Source organism: Protopterus annectens, chromosome 8.part1 (assembly GCF_019279795.1).
Source record: "Protopterus annectens isolate FY-2018-M chromosome 8.part1, PAN1.0, whole genome shotgun sequence".
NCBI lineage: Eukaryota > Metazoa > Chordata > Ceratodontiformes > Protopteridae > Protopterus > Protopterus annectens.
Genome location: NC_056742.1, coordinates 446,879,780 through 446,903,283, shown reverse-complemented (window position 1 = coordinate 446,903,283; position 23,504 = coordinate 446,879,780). Strand labels below are relative to the sequence as shown.

The 23,504-nt window shown below is 36.2% G+C and overlaps 1 protein-coding gene across 2 annotated transcripts in view; it reads right to left on the bottom strand.

Moving 5' to 3' along the window:
- SLC6A2 (solute carrier family 6 member 2) overlaps positions 1 to 23,504 on the bottom strand; it is a 1,697,790-nt gene that overhangs the window by 33,234 nt on the left and 1,641,052 nt on the right. For both annotated transcript variants that reach the window (XM_044082002.1, XM_044082003.1), the window contains exon 14: positions 16,224 to 16,295. In XM_044082002.1, the coding sequence (XP_043937937.1) occupies positions 16,224 to 16,295 (72 nt within the window). The remainder of the gene's footprint in view (positions 1 to 16,223; positions 16,296 to 23,504) is intronic.

The following is a 23,504-nucleotide window of genomic DNA, read 5'->3' as shown; positions in this document are numbered from 1 at the left end:
CAAGACTGGTATTTGATAACTGAAAAGGGCACATTGAGTGCATGTTCCAAATATGGCCAAGAGAAAACATCCAAGGCATGTACTAGTAAAAATGCAATCATATCAGCAAAAATAGTTGATCCTGATAAACATATGGCAGAAGGGCAAAGTATTAAAAGTTGTAGCTAGTAGAGTGTTTGTGGAAAATGACTATTCGCTGTATACCAGCAGAAGGGAAACACATTTTTCCCAGCAATCAGAGACTGTCGAGATGCAGTTGTGAGATTCAAGCTGCTATATCCAGCTGCCTTCAGAATTTTTTTTTCCTGGAGGGTCAAAGCTATTTTTTGATGCAGAAAAGGCTAAGGAGGAAATACAAAAGTATGTCCAACAAAAACTGACACATCAAACAGAAGGGGATACTGTTTTTCTTTTTTCTGTTAATAAAGTCTAGAGAGAAACTCTGCCAGTAAACCTTTTCCGGTGTACCTAAAGAAAATGCCTGAGAGAGAAAAAGGCACAGGAGTTTACTAGAAGAATTGGGAGTACCTTGGACTGGAACCAGAGGTTGGTGTTGGTAAATGTAGCTGAACAGGAAAATGACCAGCTAAACTGAATGTAGTGAATCAATACGAGATTATAAAGCATCAATCACATTTGTGAAATATGGTTATACAAGAAACACTGGTTGAGAAAGAGTGGACTTTTGTTGACTTTTTTAAACTTATGAGTAGACTGAAAAGGATATACCCTGCTTCGTGTTATTAATGCTTGCAATGACACTAAAAGGAAACAAAAATAACTGAAAGTAAAACAATTTTTGCTCAACAGTACTTGTAAAAAATGTCTCATGATATAAATTGCATGTTATACAGTAAAGCAGATATGTGTAACATGTACTCAGGGGAATCTAAAATGAGGGAAGAAGGTAAGCCTTTTCAGTGATTATTGTACGCGATAAAGATATTAAAGTAAACATTTCATTTTAAGAAATGTAGGCATTCCAATGTAGAAAGAGATAAAAGGCTGGATAAAAGCATGTTTACATTAATATGATGTAATCTTGGGCTGTTGGGGTGGAAGACAGGGTATAAAATTGCAGTGATTATAATATAGGTAGAACTAAGTTGTTTTCTGGGCTAGACTAACCAGAAATTATATTTCACAAGAACATGTGCATTTAATTGAAAGCTTTGACATGCATCCAATAACTATTTCAAATCATGGTCCAATAAAAACTAAGATAAAAATGCAGGGTAATGAGAGTACAAATGAGACACTGGCACTTCCCCACCTACCTGATAAAAATAGTGGAATTTAAGGAATAGGTAGTGGAAATTATTCAATAATTATTAGGGAAGACAGAAATTTCTTCAGAATTTATAGCTAGTGAGTGGGATAAAATAAAAGTAGCATTTAAAAATAGGGTAGAAACAAAAGAAAAAAGGATATGGCTAAGAAGTAACGGAGATTCACCTTGGGGTTGCACCCATGTCCCTCATGGACAGTGGTCACCAGTGTTGATCACAGACCTGCCCTGTTCATCAATTTGTTCTATGAACTACCCAAAAAGAACAAATGGCGATACTTGAGATTAGCATGGCTAGGCTTATAAAGACTATAGGTCCGCAGGCTGACAAAGGTTAAAGTATTGCAGAATAAAGTGAATCTCACAGAATAAAAAGTGCAACTGCAGAGTGATAAAGAGAAAATAAGGGAGTATTTGGATAATATGAATGAGTTTAGAATGATTGCTGTTAAGTAACTGTTTTTTGATAACTCCAGAGGAAAAACATTTAGCACAATGGCTTAGGCAACAGAAAGTAGAAAGGGTTGTCGCCAAACTTAGCAAGCCTATAACAAGAAAAATAACCAGAGATCCTATAGCGGTATTAGAGATATTTCAGAAATGTTATGAAATCAAGAAAGAACACAAATGGAAATAGTTATGGAAGACATTAATATGCCAAGATTAGAGGTAGATGGGGTTTAACAATTAATGGTTAAGATAGGAAGAGATGAGATAAAACAGTGACATATAATAAATCTGCAGGAAAATCTCCAGGAGTAGATGGTATCCTGTGAAGTTTGGAGGATATGAGAGAAAAAGTAGTAAAGATCTGGACATTTTTGTTTAACAGCATTTTATGAGGAGGGGAAGCACCAGCATCCTAGAAGAAAGCAGTGGTGACTGTAATACCTAAAGACAGTAAAGCCCAATCAGACCCAGCTTCATATAGGTCCATTTCAATTCTAAACCATGAGTATAAAGTGCTTATGTCAATAATTGCTAAAATAATGTCAAAAGTGTTGTCACAACTGACAGATATAGATCAGTGTGGTTTTGTGGATGGGAGGCAAATATCTGACAACATTAACAGAACAATGATGATCCATAGTGAAGCAGAATTTAAGAAAACAATGCTGTTGTTGGTGGGTTTTGATGTAGAGAAAGCATTCGACAGAGTAAGAGGGGATTTTTATGAGTAGAGCAATGGAAGCATTTGCATTCCCTGATACAATGTTACGGTTAATTTGGAGGATAGAGGAGGGATCTGAGGCAAGAATTAAAGTGTGAGGGTTTCTCTCTGATAAGTTGTGTCTGAACAGAGGAATCAGGCAGGTGTGTCCTCTTCCCCTTTGTAATTTGCTTTATACTTAAAGACACTGGCAAAGAAAATAAGGGACCCAGAAATTCAAAAATATAATTGATATGGTAACTAAGAAAAGTTGGCTTTATTTGTAGGCAATATTGTTTTGCACCTGATAAAATGAGAAAAGGACATTTTGAGAGTGTGTCTAGTGTTCTTACAATACAAAATAATGAAAATTAAACACAGGCTATAGCCGTACATTATGTACCAAATAATACAAAAACTGGAAGCTCTTGTTTATGGATATGGAAATCAAGATACAAGCAGTAAAAATGTTTTTAGTCCCTTTTGTTTTATATACAGGTCAGACATATTTTTATCAACCACAGGAAAAATTGTAACAATAACTAATAAACAATAGAAGGAATTTACCTGGGAAGGAAGGGGACAAAGGTCAGCTAGGATAATATAATCCTTCCAGTATAACAAGATGCTTCAGGTTTAGTTGACTTGAAGGGATATTTTAGAGCTACAAAGTTAAGCCTCATATACTAACACAAGCAGAAGGTTATAATTCAAAGTGGAAAGGGATGATGATGAAACAGGAAGAAATTGAAGAAATAAGGAGAGAGTGGGATTTTAGATGCAAATCTTTAAGAAGAATAACAACAGTCACACAGAATATTATATTCATAAGGTAGCAGAAAGTACTCTGAGAACTAAGCCAACACGAGAATGGAGAAAGGAGATTTTGCCGATAGGGATGACTGCAATTAGGGGTACAGAGAATAGACATGAGGGAGCTGGAATTTACTAGAGAAAAATGGCAAAGGAACCAAAGTATTGGGAGCAGCTAATGACACAGGAAAAGGTAACAGAATGGGATGAGGCCATGAAGACATTTGGACTGCAGGCTAGAGATTGCCTATCAGGGATTGATATAAGCGTACAGCCAAAGAGAAAGGGATGTGGGAGTCCTAAGTGAAAGACCTGCTCGGTAGAGTTTTTAGTTGAGTCTATTAACAGAAACTGCTGTTAAAGATGCATAATTAGTAGGGCAAATTAAATGTACAATAACTATAGGAATCAATCAGAGGAGGTTAGAAAGGACTGGGAAGAGAGAGATTGGATAAGCAATTTACAATGTAACAGTGGGAGGATATATGCATGGCTCTCAACTAGGCAACAAAATCTAGAAGATTTAGGATTTTTGCTTGGAATTTTCATACTGCAAGTAGACTTCAGATGGCAAATGTTGGAGGTGTAACAGGCAAGAAAAAGGTAACTGGGAACATGTTTGGGAGTGTAATGATTTGGCAGACTTTAAAAAATTCCCTGAAGAGTACTCTGTCAGAAATATTTGGTGAGTAAATTGCCGAAACTAAGGTAATGATTCTTTTGAGCTGGGACATAGGATCTGAATTGCATAAACATAGTAAGGTCTTCTTCAGTGTAATTCTGCTGGTTGCCAAAAGATCAATTACTAAGAATGGAAATCAAAGTCTAACCAACTACATCTGAAGTACTGAATATTGTAACAGAGATAAAAGAACTGAAAGTGGGATCTTTAGAAAGGGGTGGGAGAAAATTACATAGAAAAAAACTAGAAAGTGTACAGACAGTACACACAGAATGATGTTGTGGAGAAAGAGTGATGTTTAATGGAAGGCATGAACTGAGCAATTTATGTAATGTTGTATTGATTATAGTTATACAAAAGAACAAATGATGTATAATGTATGTAGCTGGAAACATGTTAATATGATTTGTTTTCTTTTATATAAATGTAAGTTTGCCTGTGACTTAAGTGATAATAAAATAAAGCTGTTAAAAATGGTGCCCTATCAAGCATCTTATTCATCAAAAAGACAGGAGATAATGGGAATTACCTTGATACCACAGAGAGGGATATATGAAAGCAAATACCTTCCAGGTATAGGACTTCAATTACCCAGCCATTGAATGACTTAATTATACTTCTAAAAATGGATATAGTCAGTGATCCCCAGACTTTGTTAATACCACTACTCCAGAGCAAATTGTTAAGCTACCCATTAGAGATTCTAATATAGTCAGTGATTTGCAGACTCTGTTAATACCACTACCATAGAGTAAATTGTTAAACAACCCATTAGAGACTCGAATATAGTCAGTGATTTGCACACTTTGTTAATACTGCTACTCCAGAACAAATTGTTAAACGACCCACTAGAGACTCTAACATAGTCAGTAATTTACAGACTTTGTTAATATCAATACTCCAGAGCAAATTGTTAAACTACCCATTAGAGACTCTAATATAGTCAGTGATTCCCAGACTTTGTTAATACCACTACTCCATGCAAATTGCTAAACTACCCATTAGAGACTCTAATATAGTCAGTGACTCCCAGACTTTATTAATACCACTACTCCAGAGCAAATTGGTAAACTACCCATTAGAGACTCTAATATAGTCAGTGATTCCCAGACTTTGTTAATACCACTACTCAAGAGCAAATTGTTAAACTACCCATTAGAGATACTAATACAGATAGTGAATCAAAGATTTTGTTAATACCACAACTCCAGAGCAAATTGTTAAACGACCCACTAGAGACTCGAATATACTCAGTGATTCACAGATTTTGTTAATAACGCTACTCCAGACCAAATTGTTATATGACACATTAGAGAATTTAATATAGTCAGTGATTCACAGACTTTGTTAATACCACTACTCCAGAGCAAATTGTTAAACTACCCATGAGAGACTCTATATAGTCAGTGATTCGCAGACTTTGTTAATACCACTACTCCAGAGCAAATTATTAAACTACCCATTAGAGACTCTAATATAGTCAGTGATTCACAGACTTTGTTAATATCACTATTCCAGAGCAAATTGTTAAACTACACATTAGAGACTCTAATGAAGTCAGTGATTCACAGACTTTGTTAATACCACTACTCCAGAGCAAATTGTTAAAGGACCCATTAGAGACTCTAATATAGTCAGTGATTCACAGACTTTGTTAATACCACTACTCCAGAGCAAATTGTTAAACGACCCATTAGAGACTCGAATTTAGTCAGTGATTCGCAGACTTTGTTCATATCGCTACTCCAGACCAACTTGTTAAACGACCCATTAGAGACTCTAATATAGTCAGTAATTCCCAGACTTTGCTGATATCACTACTCCAGATCAAATTGTTAAAAGACTCATTAGAGACTCTAATATAGTCAGTGATTCGCAGACTTTGCTAATACCACTACTCCAGAGCAAATTGTTAAACTACCCATTAGAGACTAGAACATAGTCAGTGAACCGCAGACTTTGTTAATACTGCTACTTCAGAGCAAATTGATAAATGACCCATTAGAGACTCTAATATAGTCAGTGATTCACAGACTTATTACTACTACTCGAAAGCAAATTGTTAAACTACCTATTAAAGACTCGAATATAGTCAGTGATTCGCAGACTTTGTTCATACCGCTACTCCAGAGTAAATTGTTAAACGACACATTAGAGACTCTAATATAGTCAGTGATTTGCAGATTCGCAGACTTTGTTAATACTGCTACTTCAGAGCATATTGATAAATGACCCATTAGAGACTCTAATATAGTCAGTGATTCACAGACTTATTACTACTACTCCAAAGCAAATTGTTAAACTACCTATTAAAGACTCGAATATAGTCAGTGATTCGCAGACTTTGTTCATACCGCTACTCCAGAGCAAATTGTTAAACGACCCATTAGAGACTCTAATATAGTCAGTGATTTGCAGACTTTGTTAATATCACTACTCCAGAGCAAATTGTTAAACAACCCATTAGAGACTCTAATATAGTCAGTGATTCGCAGAATTTGTTAACACCATTCCAGAGCAATTTGTTAAACTACCCATTACAGACTCTAATATAGTCAGTGTTTCCCAGATTTTAATACCACTACTCCAGAGCAAATTGTTAAACTACCCATTAGAGACTCTAATATAGTCAGTGATTCCCAGACTTTGTTAATACCACTACTCCAGAGCAAATTGTTAAACTACCCATTAGAGACTCTAATATAGTCAGTGATTCCCAGACTTTGTTAATACCACTACTCCAGAGCATATTGTTAAACTACCCATTAGAGACTCTAATATAGTCAGTGATTCACAGACTTTGTTAATACCACTACTCCAGAGCAAATTGTTAAACTACCCATTAGAGACTTTAATATAGTCAGTGATTCACAGACTTTGTTAATACCACTACTCCAGAGCAAAGTATTAAACTACCCATTAGAGACTCTAATATAGTCAGGGATTCCCAGACTTTGTTAATACCACTGCTCCAGAGCAAATTGTTAAACTACCCATTAGAGACTCGAATATAGTCAGTGATTCCCAGACTTTGTTAATACCACTACTCCAGAGCAAATTGTTAAACTACCCATTAGAGACTCTAATATACTCAGTTATTTGCAGACTTTGTTAATACCACTACTCCAGAGCAAACTGTTAAACTACCCATTAGAGACTCTAATATAGTCAGTGATTCACAGACTTTGTTAATACCGCTACTCCAGAGCAAATTGTTAAACTACCCATTAGGGACTCTAATATAGTCAGTGATTCCCAGACTTTGTTAATATCACTACTCCAGAGCAAATTGTTAAACTACCCATTAGAGACTCTAATATAGTCAGTGATTTGCAGACTTTGTTAATACCACTATTCCAGAGCAAATTGTTAAACTACCAATTAGAGACTCTAATATATTCAGTGATTCGCAGACTTTGTTAATACCACCACTCCAGAGCAAATTGTTAAACTACCCATTAGAGACTCTAATATATATCAGTGATTCCCAGACTTTGTTAATATCACTACTCCAGAGCAAATTGTTAAACTACTCATTAGAGACTGTAATATAGTCAGGGATTCAGAGACTTTGTTAATACCACTACTCCAGACCAAATTGTTAAACTACCCATTAGAGACTCTAATATAGTCAGTGATTCACAGACATTGTTAATACCGCTACTCCAGAGCAAATTAATAAACTTCCCATTAGAGACTCTAATATAGTCAGTGATTCCCAGACTTTGTTAATACCACTACTCCAGAGCAAATTGTTAAACTACCCATTAGAGACTCTAATATAGACAGTGATTCACAGACTTTGTTAATACCGCTACTCCAGAGCAAATTGTTAAATGACCCATTAGAGACTCTAATATAGTCAGTGATTCTCAGACATTTTAATATCACTACTCCAGAGCAAATTGTTAAATGACCCATTAGAGACTCTAATATAGTCAGTGATTCTCAGATTTTGTTAATACCGCTACTCCAGAGCAAATTGTTAAATGACCCATTAGAGACTCTAATATAGTCAGTGATTCTCAGATTTTGTCAATACCGCTACTCCATAGCAAATTGTTAAACGACGCATTAGGGATTCTAATATAGTCAGTGATTCACAGACTTATTATTACTACTACTCCAAAGCAAAATGTTAAACTACCTATTAGAGACTCGAATATAGTCAGTGATTCCCAGACTTTGTTAATATCACTACTCCAGAGCAAATTGTTAAACGACCCATTAGAGACTCTAATATAGTCAGTGATTCGCAGAATTTGTTAACACCATTCCAGAGCAATTTGTTAAACTACCCATTACAGACTCTAATATAGTCAGTGATTCCCTGACTTTGTTAATACCACTACTCCAGAGCAAGTTGTTAAACTACCCATTAGAGACTCTAATATAGTCAGTGATTCCCAGACTTTGTTAATACCACTACACAACAGCAAATTGTTAAACTACCCATTAGGGACTCTAATATAGTCAGTGATTTGTAGACTTTGTTAATATCATTATTCCAGAGCATACTGTTAAACTACCCATTAGACACTCTAATATAGTCAGTGATTCGCAGACTTTGTTAATACCACTAATCCAGTGCAAATTGTTAAATGACCCATTAGAGACTCAAATATAGTCAGTGATTCGCAGACTTTGTTAATACCGCTACTCCAGAGCAAACTGTTAAACTACCCATTAGAGACTCGAATATAGTCAGTGATTCGCAGACTTTGTTAATACCGCTACTCCAGAGCAAATTGTTAAACGACCCATTAGAGACTCGAATATAGTCAGTAAGTCACTGACTGTGTTAATACCGCTACTCCAGAGCAAATTGCTAAACGACCCATTAGAGACTCTAATATAGTCAGTGATCCACAGACTTATTAATACCACTACTCTAGAGTAAATTGTTAAACTACCCATTAGAGACGCGAATATAGTCAGTGGTTCGCAGACTTTGTTAATACCGCTACTCCAGAGCAAATTGTTAAACGACCCATTAGAGACTCAAATATAGTCAGTGATTCACAGACTGTGTTAATACCGCTACTCCGGAGCAAATTGCTAAACGATCCATTAGAGACTCTAATATAGTCATTGATTCGCAGACTTATTAATACCACTACTTCAGCGCAAATTGTTAAACGACCGATTAGAGACTCTAATATGGTCAGTGATTCCCAGACTTTGTTAATACCACTACTCCAGAGCAAATTGTTAAATGACCCATTAGAGACTCGAATTTAGTCAGTGATTCGCAGACTTTGTTAATATCGCTACTCCAGACCAACTTGTTAAACGACCCATTAGAGACTCTAATATAGTCAGTGATTCCCAGACTTTGCTGATATCAGTACTCCAGATCAAATTGTTAAAAGACCCATGAGAGACTCTATATAGTCAGTGATTCGCAGACTTTGTTAATACCACTACTCCAGAGCAAATTGTTAAACTACCCATGAGAGACTCTATATAGTCAGTGATTCGCAGACTTTGTTAATACCACTACTCCAGAGCAAATTGTTAAACTACCCCTTAGAGACTCTAATATAGTCAGGGATTCAGAGACTTTTTTAATACTACTACTCCAGAGCAAATTGTTAAACTACCCATTAGAGACTCTAATATAGTCAGTGATTCACAGACATTGTTAATACCGCTACTCCAGAGCAAATTAATAAACTACCCATTAGAGACTCTAATATTGTCAGTGATTCCCAGACTTTGTTAATACCACTACTCCAGAGCAAATTGTTAAACTACCCATTAGAGACTTTAATATAGACAGTGATTCGCAAACTTTGTTAATACCGCTACTCCAGAGCAAATTGTTAAACGACCCATTAGAGACTCTAATATAGTCAGTGATTCTCACACATTTTAATATCGCTACTCCAGAGCAAATTGTTAAACGACCCATTAGAGACTCTAATATTGTCAGTGATTCTCAGACTTTGTTAATACTGCTAATCAAGAGCAAATTGTTAAATGACCCATTAGAGACTCTAATATAGTCAGTGATTCTCAGACTTTGTTAATACCGGTAATCCAGAGCAAAATGTTAAACGTCCCATTAGAGACTCTAATATAGACAGTGATTCGCAGACTTTGTTAATACCGCTACTCCAGAACAAATTGTTAAACGACCCATTAGAGACTCTAATATAGTCAGTGATTCTCACATATTTTAATATCACTACTCCAGAGCAAATTGTTAAACGACCCATTAGAGACTCTAATATAGTCAATGATTCTCAGACTTTGCTAATACTGCTAATCCAGAGCAAATTGTTAAATGACCCATTAGAGACTGTAATATAGTCAGTGATTCTCAGACTTTGTTAATACCGCTAATCCAGAGCAAATCGTTAAATGACCCATTAGAGACTCTAATATAGTCAGTGATTCACAGAATTTGTTAATAATGCCATTCCAGAGCAATTTTTTAAACTACCCATTAGAGACTCTGCTATAGTCAGTGATTCCCAGACTTTGTTAATACCACTACTCCACAGCAAATTGTTAAACTACCCATTAGGGACTCTAATATATTCAGTGATTCGCAGACTTTGTTAATATCATTATTCCAGAGCAAATTGTTAAACGACCAATTAGAGACTCTAATATAGTCAGTGATTCGCAGACTTTGTTAATACCACTAATCCAGAGCAAATTGTTAAATGACCCATTAGAGACTCAAATATAGTCAGTAATTCACAGACTTTGTTAATACCGCTACTCCAGAACAAACTGATAAACTACCCATTAGAGACTCGAATATAGTCAGTGATTCACAGACTTTGTTAATACCGCTACTCCAGAGCAAATTGTTAAATGACCCATTAGAGACTCGAATATAGTCAGTGATTCACAGACTGTGTTAATACCGCTACTCCGGAGCAAATTGCTAAACGACCCATTAGAGACTCTAATATAGTCAGTGATTCGCAGACTTATTAATACCACTACTCCACAGCAAATTGTTAAACTACCCATTAGGGACTCTAATATAGTCAGTGATTCACTGACTTTGTTAATATCATTATTCCAGAGCAAATTGTTAAACGACCAATTAGAGACTCTAATATAGTCAGTGATTCGCAGACTTTGTTAATACCACTAATCCAGAGCAAATTGTTAAATGACCCATTAGAGACTCAAATATAGTCAGTGATTCACAGACTTTGTTAATACCGCTACTCCAGAACAAACTGATAAACTACCCATTAGAGACTCGAATATAGTCAGTGATTCACAGACTTTGTTAATACCGCTACTCCAGAGCAAATTGTTAAACGACCCATTAGAGACTCGAATATAGTCAGTGATTCACAGACTGTGTTAATACCGCTACTCCGGAGCAAATTGCTAAACGACCCATTAGAGACTCTAATATAGTCAGTGATTCGCATACTTATTAATACCACTACTCCAGAGTAAATTGTTAAACTACCCATTAGAGACTTGAATATAGTCAGTGGTTCACAGAATTTGTTAATACCGCTACTCCAGAGCAAATTGTTAAACGACCCATTAGAGACTCTAATATAGTCAGCGATTCTCACACATTTTAATATCACTACTCCAGAGCAAATTGTTAAACGACCCATTAGAGACTCTAATATAGTCAGTGATTCTCAGACTTTATTAATACCGCTACTCCAGAGCAAATTGTTAAATGACCCATTAGAGACTCTAATATAGTCAGTGATTCACAGACTTATTATTACTACTACTCCAAAGCAAATTGTTAAACTTCCTATTAGAGACTCGAATATAGTCAGTGAATTGCAGACTTTGTTAATATCACTACTCCAGAGCAAATTGTTAAACTACCCATTAGGGACTCTAATTTAATCAGTGATTCCCAGACTTTGTTAATACCACTACTCCAGAGCATATTGTTAAACTACCCATTAGAGGCTCTAATATAGTCAGTGATTCCCAGACTTTGTTAATATCACTACTCCAGAGCAAATTGTTAAACTACCCATTAGAAACTCTAATATAGTCAGTGATTCACAGACTTTGTTAATATCACTATTCCAGAGCAAATTGTTAAATTACCCATTAGAGACTCTAATATAGTCAGTGATTTGCAGACTTTGTTAATACCCCTATTCCAGACCAAATTGTTAAACGACCCATTAGAGACTCTAATATAGTCAGTGATTCACAGACTTTGTTAATACCACTAATCCAGAGCAATTTGTTAAACTCAAATATAGTCAGTGATTCACAGACTTTGTTAATACCTCTACTCCAGAGCAAATTGGTAAATGACCCATTAGAGCCTCGAATATAGTCAGTGATTCACAGACTGATTTAATACCGCTACTCCGGAGCAAATTGCTAAACAACCCATTAGAGACTCTAATATAGTCAGTGATTTGCAGACTTATTAATACCACTACTCCAGTGTAAATTGTTAAACTACCCATTAGAGACTCAAATATAGTCAGTGGTTCACAGACTTTGTTAATACCACTACTCCAGAGCAAAGTGTTAAACTACCCATTAGAGACTCTAATATAGTCAGTGATTCCCAGACTTTGTTAATACCACTACTCCAGAGCAAATTGTTAAACTACCCATTAGAGACTCTAATATAGTCAGTGATTCCCAGACTTTGTTTATAGCACTACTCCAGAGCAAATTGTTAAACTACCGATTAGAGACTCTAATATAGTCAGTGATTTGCAGAATTAATTAATAAAGCCACTCCAGAGCAAATTATTAAACTACCCATTAGAGTCTCTAATATAGTCAATGATTCCCAGACCTTGTTAATTCCACTACTCCAGAGCAAATTGTTAAACTACCCATTAGTGATTCTAATATAGTCAGTGATTCGCAGACTTTTTTAATACCACTACTCCAGAGCAAATTGTTAAACCACCCATTAGACACTCTAATATAGTCAGTGATTCCCAGACTTTTCTAATACCACTATTCCAGAGCAAATTGTTAAACTACCCATTAGTGATTCTAATATAGGCAGTGATTGGCAGACTTTGTTAATACCACTACTGTATAGCAAATTGTTAAACTACCTATTAGAAACTCTAATATAGTCAGTGATTTGCAGACTTTGTTAATACCACTACTCCAGAGGAAATTTTTAAACAACACATTAGAGACTCTAATATAGTCAGTGATTCGCAGACTTTGTTAATACCACTACTCCAGAGCAAATTGTTAAACTACCCATTAGAGACTCTAATATAGTCAGTGATTCCCAGACTTTGTTAATACCACTACTCCAGAGCAAATTGTTAAACTACCCATTAGAGACTCTAATATAGTCAGTGATTCACAGACATTGTTAATACCGCTACTCCAGAGCAAATTGTTAAACTACCCATTAGAGACTCTAATATAGTCAGTGATTCCCAGACTTTGTTAATACCGCTACTCCAGAGCAAGTTGTTAAACTACCCTTTAGAGACTCTAATATAGTCAGTGATTCACAGACTTTGTTAATACCACTACTCCAGAGCAAAGTGTTAAACTACCCATTAGAGACTCTAATATAGTCAGTGATTCCCAGACTTTGTTAATACCACTACTCCAGAGCAAACTGTTAAACTACCCATTAGAGACTCTAATATAGTCAGTGTTTCCAAGACGTTGTTAATAGCACTACTCAAGAGCAAATTGTTAAACGACCCATTAGAGACTCTAATATAGTCAGTGATTCCAGACTTTGTTAATACAACTACTCCAAAGCAAACTGTTAAACTCCCCATTAGAGACTCTAATATTGTCAGTGATTTGCAGACTTTGTTAATACCACTACTAAAGAGCAAATTGTTAAACTACCCATTAGAGACTCTAATATAGTCAGTGATTCGCAGACTTTGTTAATACCACTACTCCAGACCAAATTGTTAAATTACAAATTTGTGGGGCTTGTAACATGTGTCAACACGTAACAAGAAGTAGTTATTTTGAGATAGCTAATAAGAAATATTATATTAAGCACAAACTTGATTGTAATTCTAAAAGCATAGTTTATTTAGCTAAGTGCAAAACTTGTAATGTTTTCTATGTAGGAAAAACTGATCGTAGACTACGAGATAGGGTCTACGAGCACATGTATGCCATTTCTAAAAACAAAAGCGACAACACGCTAGCTAAACATATTAATGCAAAACCTGATCACTGCTTTTAGTTTCTAGCTATAGACTAGGTAGCATGGGACATCAGAGGTGGTCCATTTTCCATTCAACTAGAATGTCGGGAACTGGAATGGCAACTTCTTTTGAACGCATTCTGTGTCCCGGGTCTTAATGACAGCTGTAACGTTACTTGCTTGCTGAAACTGAAGAGCGTTTTAAGATAATTATTTTTTAACAACTCTTTTTGATTTATCATTTAGTTTTGTATTACATTCAACCAACAACATTGTTTGCTCTTTTAGTTTCAGTCTTTGTGACACTTTATTAATGTTATTATGAACTAGTATGTGAATTGTTAAATGCATGATTCACAAACTTGTTTGTTTACGCATTTGACACACTTGATTGCATAGAATGACATTCACAAGTCAATTTGTTTTTATGTGTTTAGGTGCTCGCAGATTACTAGTACCTTTACCTTTAACTTTGTGAGAGCTACGGATTGGTTAACAGTTTTAATTGGCCTTCGGGCGGAACTTTTAAATATTTTAAAGTTTTCAGTGACACTTTGTTATATTCTTTCTGAAGAAGTTTCCCATTTTGGTGAGACGAAAACGTGTCTTGTACTAATAAACTTGTTATACGTTAAAATATATCCATCTGCACCCACTGTGCGTGGTTTTTATCTACCTTTTGACAGCCTGCCTCCTTCCGTCTATTTGTGTGCGTTTTTGAAGTTTTCGTTTTCCTTGCTTTTGCTGGTTTGTACACAATCATATTTGACCTATTATTTCTTTGCACTTCCAGTGGGTCTACAAATACCCAAACTACAGACCTAAATATGCAGCAACAAATACATTACTAACTGAATAAACCATTCTATTAGCTGCTTGTAAAGGATAGCAAAGACATTGTGTGTCTACATAACATTATTTGACAGTTAGCATAGAAGACTAAAAGATCTGGGCTGTTAATTAACCATGTTCTGTGCCCAGGGAACAGGGTTTGATTCCTTACTCCTTCATTTGTTTACTGTCTGAATCTGAACAGCAAGTGACTTAAGGCAATACACTCTGGTCACCCCTAAAAAGGCACAACTGAGTCCAATAAGCTTACCTAGTCAACAAATCGGTAAAAAACTGCAGTCTATGGAATAAGATGCCATTACGGTACAAAAAAACTGCTTTGTCTGGCTTTAAGGCTAGTCTTGATGATTGGATTGATACACACAAATTTACACCAGGCTTATCATGTCTGGCCCTGCTTGATTTGGGAGGGGAGGACTATTAAGTGCTCATAACAGCCTGGAAGAACTTTTAAATGTGACGACTTAAAGGTGTATATGGCTAAGCATCATATGGTACTTGTGATCATTTGCCTACTGATTTCCCATGTTTGTGTATTTATATATAAATATCCTGTGGTCTTCTTATAGTCCCTGTGATCACTTGGCTACTGTTGTTCCTATGTTTGTATAGTCATATGTAAATATCCTGGGGTTTTCTTTGCACGTTATTAACACAGTACGAGTTTTACTGAAGAAAACATCAAATTTCTGAAGCTAGTGTAACGGTATTGATAGCATTGCCTCTTTTTCACTGTTCTGCATGACACAAGATTCATATTATTTCTCACTGCTTGTGAACCACATATTGCTTCATATACTGCTTGTTTCCTCAAGACAACACAACAAAGGTAGTACACTGCATTCTAACCACTGTAACTAGTATAGCAAACCACAGTACTACCCCACCATATTCACACATACTATTATTACAATTATTTCCCATTTTGTAGCATGTGAACCATATCCAAATTTATGTGTATGGATGCAAAAGATCTCACATTTGATAAACTAGTATTTGATCATTTCTTTTACAACAGGTACAATCCTAAACACATAAATACTAAAAAAAAGCTGTTGGAACACTTATTTACTTTACAACAAAATGTAAAAAATGTGTCACTATTTCTAAAGTCAAATGGTAATAGTATCAACTGAATGAAAGTGAAGTAAGTGACGTGTTCATTATAATATTATCATTTGTTTGCAGAGCATCACATAGCTAACCATTTGTAATTTTAATGTTCAGCTTTTGGAGCTCTTCTGTATACACTGCAGAATTATTTAACATCTCAAACTTGCATATTAAAGTAGACTTCAAAAATACTGACCTTAAACTGTCTTACATTTCCTTGGGCAACAAGATGATGTTCATTTTCTGGTGTGATGCAATAAGCTATCCTCTAGAAATGAAAAAAAGGAATGTAACAAGCAAATAACATAGTAAACTATTTTTACTGACAGCAAGCATAACAGACTACAACAATCTGAAGATGATATGGTTTCTAACTGGATTTTGTACATACCCAGGTAGCAAAAAAAATCGAAGGAACTTCTTTAATGCCTCCTGTTAGATGAAACGTTTTGTTTACATGTGATCCATTATACCGCAAAAGAACAATTTACATTTTAGCACATCAAGCAACCTTTAAATATAAACAATAAACATAATCTATATGGCATAAAATACAAATGTTTGCATATTGCAATATCCAGCCATGTAGCTATTTATTGTAAAATGGCATTAATTGGTCTGTGCTGTAAAATACAGGTACTCGGTATGTAAACTATAAAATGTAGTGAGTGCACTGTAACAGGTTGTGAGACCTTTTTATATTCTTAGATGCTATGTTCACTACAGGTTTACAACAGGACTTGAGCTGGTAATCATTGTTTTTATTTTTATGTTCTTATGAATGCTGGGTGCAGTTAGTAACAGTTTCTACAGTTCATTTCAAAATCTACCTTGCCCTTGTTATCAAGTTCTTATCCATCTAAGGACTATTTGGTGATATTAGGATGCCTTAATGTAGCCTGTCTAAAGCAGTTCTCTTATTTGTATTTTTTTAAATTTCTGTAGGGAAGGGAAGATGCCTTCCTTCTTTTCATGGAATATTTATTCTATGTTTTATCTTAGCATCATTAGCAGAGGTACATATCACATCACTGCATATCTGATTACCTCAATTACTATACTTTTTATCTGATGACAGTTGCAATAAGGTTTATCATTTTTAACAATTAAAGGATTAATGGCTGGTTCCATTTCTCCAAAGACTGCGTACTTACAGCTCCCTGCTACTAATTTGGATCTACACACAAACGTGGTGTTTTGAGAGCTACTATCTCACAAGCAAATTTTGCTAAACTTTATGCACATCAAAATCAACAAAGCTAGCATGTTTTCAACATGTTTAGTGACCCCCTTTTGGGTTCTTCTACCCCCTCAATGAACATCAAGCTTCCTCCCAGAGTACCTAATGGATATACTCACTCCTTCCTGGGATGAAAGCATGCTGGCCCTTTCATTTCCATATGAAGTGAGAGTCAGGCAGTGAGAGCAGTGCCATCAATCTGAGAGGATGTGGCTACTTTGTTTATGCTACTAGTTTCCAACTCCCAGCAGCTTGTGCACTGCACTATCGCTGCTACCATGACATGCATGTGTCATACATGCACGTCATGGTAGCAGCGATAGTGCAGCTTGCATGCTGCACTATCGCTGCTATCATGACATGCATGTATGACACATGATAATGTCTACTGGCCAAGTAATGCACTGTTTGAGCATGTTTACTCCAGGATCACTGCCTTGGGTGATACATAGGCACTCCAGGTGTTGCAAAGGGAGTGAGCCAAACCACTACCATATTGACACAAGGGGCAAGCTAGCATTGGTTTCTTATTCTTATCCTCCCACAGCCATTTCATCCAATGTACATGCTGCTAACTGACCACAGGTCATCTGAGGTGGAGCACAGGTTTCATCCCTTTATATTACGGGGCTGGTGATGCTCACAACCATTAAGTACTGCTGAGATAACAACCATAGCCTAGTGTTGTGTCACAGAAGAATAAAGCCCTGACTATGGCCATGGGATACAGATTTAATTAGCTGCTCCTGTGTCTGAGGAACTGGAAAAGGAGGATGGGTGGGCCTATCCTGGGGCTGGCATGCACTTGGGCACACCATGCATTAGATCTCCAGTGGAAGCTAGGGACTGGCAAAAAGGTATAAGTGGGACAGCTGGCAAATACAACTAAGGCTACGAGCTGTTAATGAGTTACTTCCTGTGGTGTCTTCAGCCTTCATTTACTTACATTGGGAGCTTGAGCAAGTCACTTAACCAGAACAGTGTTTTGGAGAATTTGGGCTACAGGCTCCTCAATGTTCTCCTGGACTGCATGCCTAATAACTGCTCATGAACTATGAATTGCTGAGTGATGACAAAGTAAGCACGATGGATAGGGAACTGTAACAGATGACGTTGAAGAAGACATGCATTTAAAGATGATGCAGACAGTGTGGGGGGCACTAATTCAAGTTATCTTATTCGAAAGCAAACTGCATAAATAGCAAATCTCAGATACTGAAGAACAAATAAAAAATCTAGAACTGGAGCTTCAAATCTTGTTTGAAAAAAATAATCTGTAACTGCTAAAAGTCAAAAACATAACTATTAAAGGTACACTTACTGAACCTTTCCTATTACAAACAAAAAATGATTGTCAAAAACAAAAATAGTCAGATCTCATGTAAAGTATTGCCACCTATAAACTGGACCAACCAAAAAATGTATTCTTCAAATAAATAAGGACAAACAGGTCTATGCAGTGCCACGTTTAATCCTATAGTGATTTATGGACATCCTTATATGAAAATAAATTATTCAATCTCCTAAACTTTCTGACAACCACAAGCTAACTACTGAAATAACAAATAATTTACATCTTTCTCTATAACACATAGAAGCAAGGTCCAGAATAGATTTCTTTTTAACTTTGTACTGTCTACTTGCAGGGACTGAGGAGATCTGGATAGGTCAGAGGGTAATTTCAGATAATTCAGTAATAGGTCTGAAGAATAACCCAGGATACAAATTCAAAGTAAGCCTAATGTGACAACTAAATGAGTTATTGCTGTTTTTACCACTCATGTTGTGATTGGGTCTATGTTCAGCCATCGAATGGGACTTCCATAAAATGAATAAACATCAAACCCAATGCACTGAACGTTAATTCAGCAAATGTTTATTGCATCGACAGGGAAACAAACTAGTTGGCCACCACTTCTCCAGCTGCCCTTTTCATTGCTGTAGTGCGGTCACAACATTGGTATATATAGTTAGGGGGTGGGTGGCAAAGCCCCCCACCTGGGTTGGTTTGAAAGAGTGCAGTGGGGCACACAGGGAAGTGGTGGCCAACTAGTTACTTTTCCCATTGATAAAATGAATGCTCATTGAATGAAAGTTCAATGGATAGAGTTTGATGTTCACTCATTCGATGGAAGTTCCATTCAATAGCTGAACATAGACCCACTGTGCTCTACCCATACAGTTCTGATGGTGCTGCCCCTCCACATAGATTAGTTTGGCAATATACCAAGCCTAATATCTTTATAATGTTCCATATGTCCCTTGAAGAACAACTGCATAGATCTAGTTAAGCTTAACTGCAGGACATAGACATGACATCTAATATTAGTTATCTTCTTTAACCAGGCCTTTGTATAGAATGTTTATCACCAGCATTACCATTAATCCTTATTTTATTAACAGTTATATTCCTTAATGCTCTCGCTCAAAATCTTTCTTTTGTCTGTCTCTTTTTTTAATTCCTGCAAGTCTTTTGGGTTTCTAATATCATGACAGGAATGTCTAAGTCAAAATATGATTAAAGTTCATGAAAATAGTATTGTTTTAATCGTTGATGTTAGCCAGAAGTGCTCTTCACAGGGGTTTATATCATAAGCTCGAAGTGTAAAAAGAGCAAACGCTCTTTAATCGACACTAAATATGCAAAGTCCCATAAAGTCAAATGGTGGGAAAAAAATAGCTGGGCCATTCTCGGGACTTTGCCGTTTCCTCCACTGTGGTACAATCTTGGAGTTAGTGTATTTAAGTGGGGGGTGAAGCCCCACCCCCCACTTTATGTTGTGTTTGGTTTTTTTGGTTTTTTTTTTTTTTTGGAACAGACGTTTTTTTCCCTTGGGAAAAAATTGCTGTTCTGTAAGTTTGATTTTTTTGGGATTTCGCGTATTTGGTGTGGATTAAAGAGCGTTCACTCTTTTTATACTTCGAGCTTATGATATAGACTCTCTTCACAGCACCTGCAATGTGCCCAGTAATGACTCCTTCTGTAATATGTATGGAGTTACATGTATTGGTAACATATCTAAGTTTGTTTGTGTCTTTCGGCTTTTCCTGGTTAGGGGTCGCCACAATGATTGGCAGTAGATTTTTACGTACTGGCTTGCTGGGCCTAACGCACAACCTTCAATGAAGGAACGCCCATTCATGCATGTCGCTACACAGAAGACACTCTAACTGAGAATCGAACGGGCAACTATGATTGTAAATTCTTTTTTTTTAGTAAGATCTGTTGTTCTTACTACTATTGGAACTGTCTAGGTATCCTTCTTCCACATTACCTTTGTTTCTGCATGCAAATCTTGGTATTTTATGACTTTGTATTTCTCTTTATGGAAGACACTGTAGTCACTGGGTGTAGCAATTTCAATGATCAGTGCTACTTTTGTCTTCTTTTCCTAGACTACTATATCTAGTTTTCTCTTATCTATTTTCTGAACTGTTGGTAATGGGTGATCTCACATGATATAAACGTCATCCTTTTCTGTAATGCTTTGTGGCTCATGTTTCCAGTGTTTTTCAGTTACTTCAGCATTATAATGTTTGCACAATCCACAGTGCAGTAGTCTTGCCACATTACTATGCCTTTCAGTATACAGTCCTTCTGCCATTAGTATGTTAGAACCAGCAACAAGATGTGTAACTCTTTCTACTTCTGTTTGACAAAACCAACATTTGTCTGTTTCTCTCACATGTTCAATGGACATTGTAAAGCAACATGTATGTAGTCCACTATCTTGGGCTGCCAATATTAACTTTTCATTTTTGGTTTAAATTCACCTCTCCTTAACCATTCCTGCATTGGATCCTGATCAACATGAAGTCGTTCCAAGAGTTTTCTATAATTGCAACTATATTTATGCATTTTCCACATGTCTTACCTTCTCATCTGATCCTTCACCTTATATTCTTTTTTAGGTTTTTGGCACATTCAGATGCTGTCTGAGTCTCTCCTACTTCTGGTATGAGTTTCATTCCCGCTTCACACTGATATGTTTCTGCTAAGCTAACCAGGGAAGTCATCTTAGACTTATTCTCGTTATTTTTTAAAACTTTCACTATGTTTGTGTCTTGTGAGGTCAGCAGAAATGTATGCAGTCCCACGATTGCAGATCTATACATGTAATCAAAATTTCAAAAATCTCTAGTTTTTTTTTTTTAATTTTTGCACTTCCTCAACCACTTCTTTTTTTTAAATGGCTCACAGTTTCTTGGTCTATATAAAGTTTATTACAAATCTGCTGTATTAATAGGTTCATAGGTTAGTACTAGGCTAACTGCCCTTTTGGGCCATTTGAAGCCTAACGAGATACCCCATGTGAGAATCAAACCCTGCACCTTGTGTCTTTAAGGTAAACACCTTAACCATTATGTCATCCTCTCACCCCTGAACACAAATTTCTATTTGAAGCTTCTGACAGTTTTTCTTGTGCAAGTATTTTTCTTTCCTCTAATTTCTTTCTTAATCTTTTTCTGTATCTTCTGTCTGGAAATTCTGGTTTTCTTGCAGAATATTAACAATACATAATTTCTTTCTTATCCTCAAAAGTCCACTTTGTCATCTTTATCTTCTACAACAGGGGGGGGGGGCATTCTCCCCCAAGGCCTGACCTATCCCCACTGTAGGAATGTTTCTTTGTCTTGAGGATTCTGCACTGTTATTTGTCCATCTACTCATTCGTGGTAACTTACCTTATAGTGTCTTTTGCACCTAACAGATATCAGAATGTATTCTGCTTATATCATATGCAAAACATAACCATTTTTTCCAACCTCTTTATTAAATTTCTACATATGACAAAGGCAAACTTACATTTATATAAATGAAAGGCATACAAAATGATATCACTTTAGTTGCAAACAGTTTACATCACAGACACCATTGAAACAACTGTAGCTGTAAACATTATAAATCATTTATCAACCTTCCAGTCATTATAGTATTATATGGCTCATTCATATCCTGTCTCTTTAACCTCCTTCCTGATCTGCATATATTGTTCCCACAATTCTCATTTTTTTTCTATGTAGTTTGCTCCTTCCCTTTTCTAAAGATCCCAATTCAAGTTGTTTTATATCTGTTACTATATTCTCCACTTCTAGTAAAGTTGGTCTAGATTCTGATTTCCATTTTCTAGTAATGTTTTTTTTTTGGCAGCCACCATAATTACACTCAGCAAGGCTTTACTATGCCTAGGCAATTCTGATTCTGTAGCATAACTCAAAAAAATCATCTCCCCAGTCAGTCCAATCTAAACATTTGGCCTGTGACCTCATCTACAAAATATATTAAGTTTATAGGCAGTTTTCACAGCTTTTCCTCAGATTTCGGGTTCCTTAGGTTCACTGGAGCTTGAGTGACATTGCCCTTTTTAATAGGCAAGCATGTATAAGACATGTTAACCTGAGTGTGAATAACCTGCCTAATTACAAGCTCATGAAACATTACACACATAACACAAAGCACAGAGGAAACAAAAAAAATCCATTAATCAGACACAGGGATTCCCTTTTGACCACTTACAAGATTCTAAGTTTGATATCTCATAAATAAGGTTCTTTGCTTCGTAGTTTATTGTAGTTTGTAGACATTTGTATTACAGCTGAGCATATCAAGCTTAATATGTTTTTATTTTATTTATACTTCCACTGCCTGCTGACCGCCAGCCTTCTGTGATTAATTATCTTAGTTGTTCCACTTAGGTTGACAGTCGATTCTAGAGGCCATCATTCAAGCAGCCATCAGGTATTTTTTTTAGGTGCTAACACCACCCATTTGTTGTTGGCATAAGCATCTGCATTTCCGCATTACATTTCTATGCTCTCACATTTACACTTCCATGCTAATGAGGCTGTTGTCACCAACTTAATATTCTAAGCTCACATCTCTGGTTATGGCTGTTTTGCCTTTAGACCTCTCCATGATAAATGAGCTGTTGTTTGCTAAATCCTCACCAGTGCTTCCAGCAGCTAAGTTGATAACAGGACTTTGGTAATCTGGGTCATATGCAGACCTTTATCTCTTTATGCCACAGAGCTCAGCAACACAACAAACTTAATTTCATCTTGATTATTTCTGACACTCAAGCTAGCACATTAATCTGATTATCTTACTGCAAACAAGCAATTTATCACTTAGGTCCTTTTCAGTGTTTGTGTCCCATCTACACAATCAGTCACGATAAAAGCACACCCTACCCTGCACATTACCGACTGTAACTTAGACCTGCTTTAGAGGAGGAG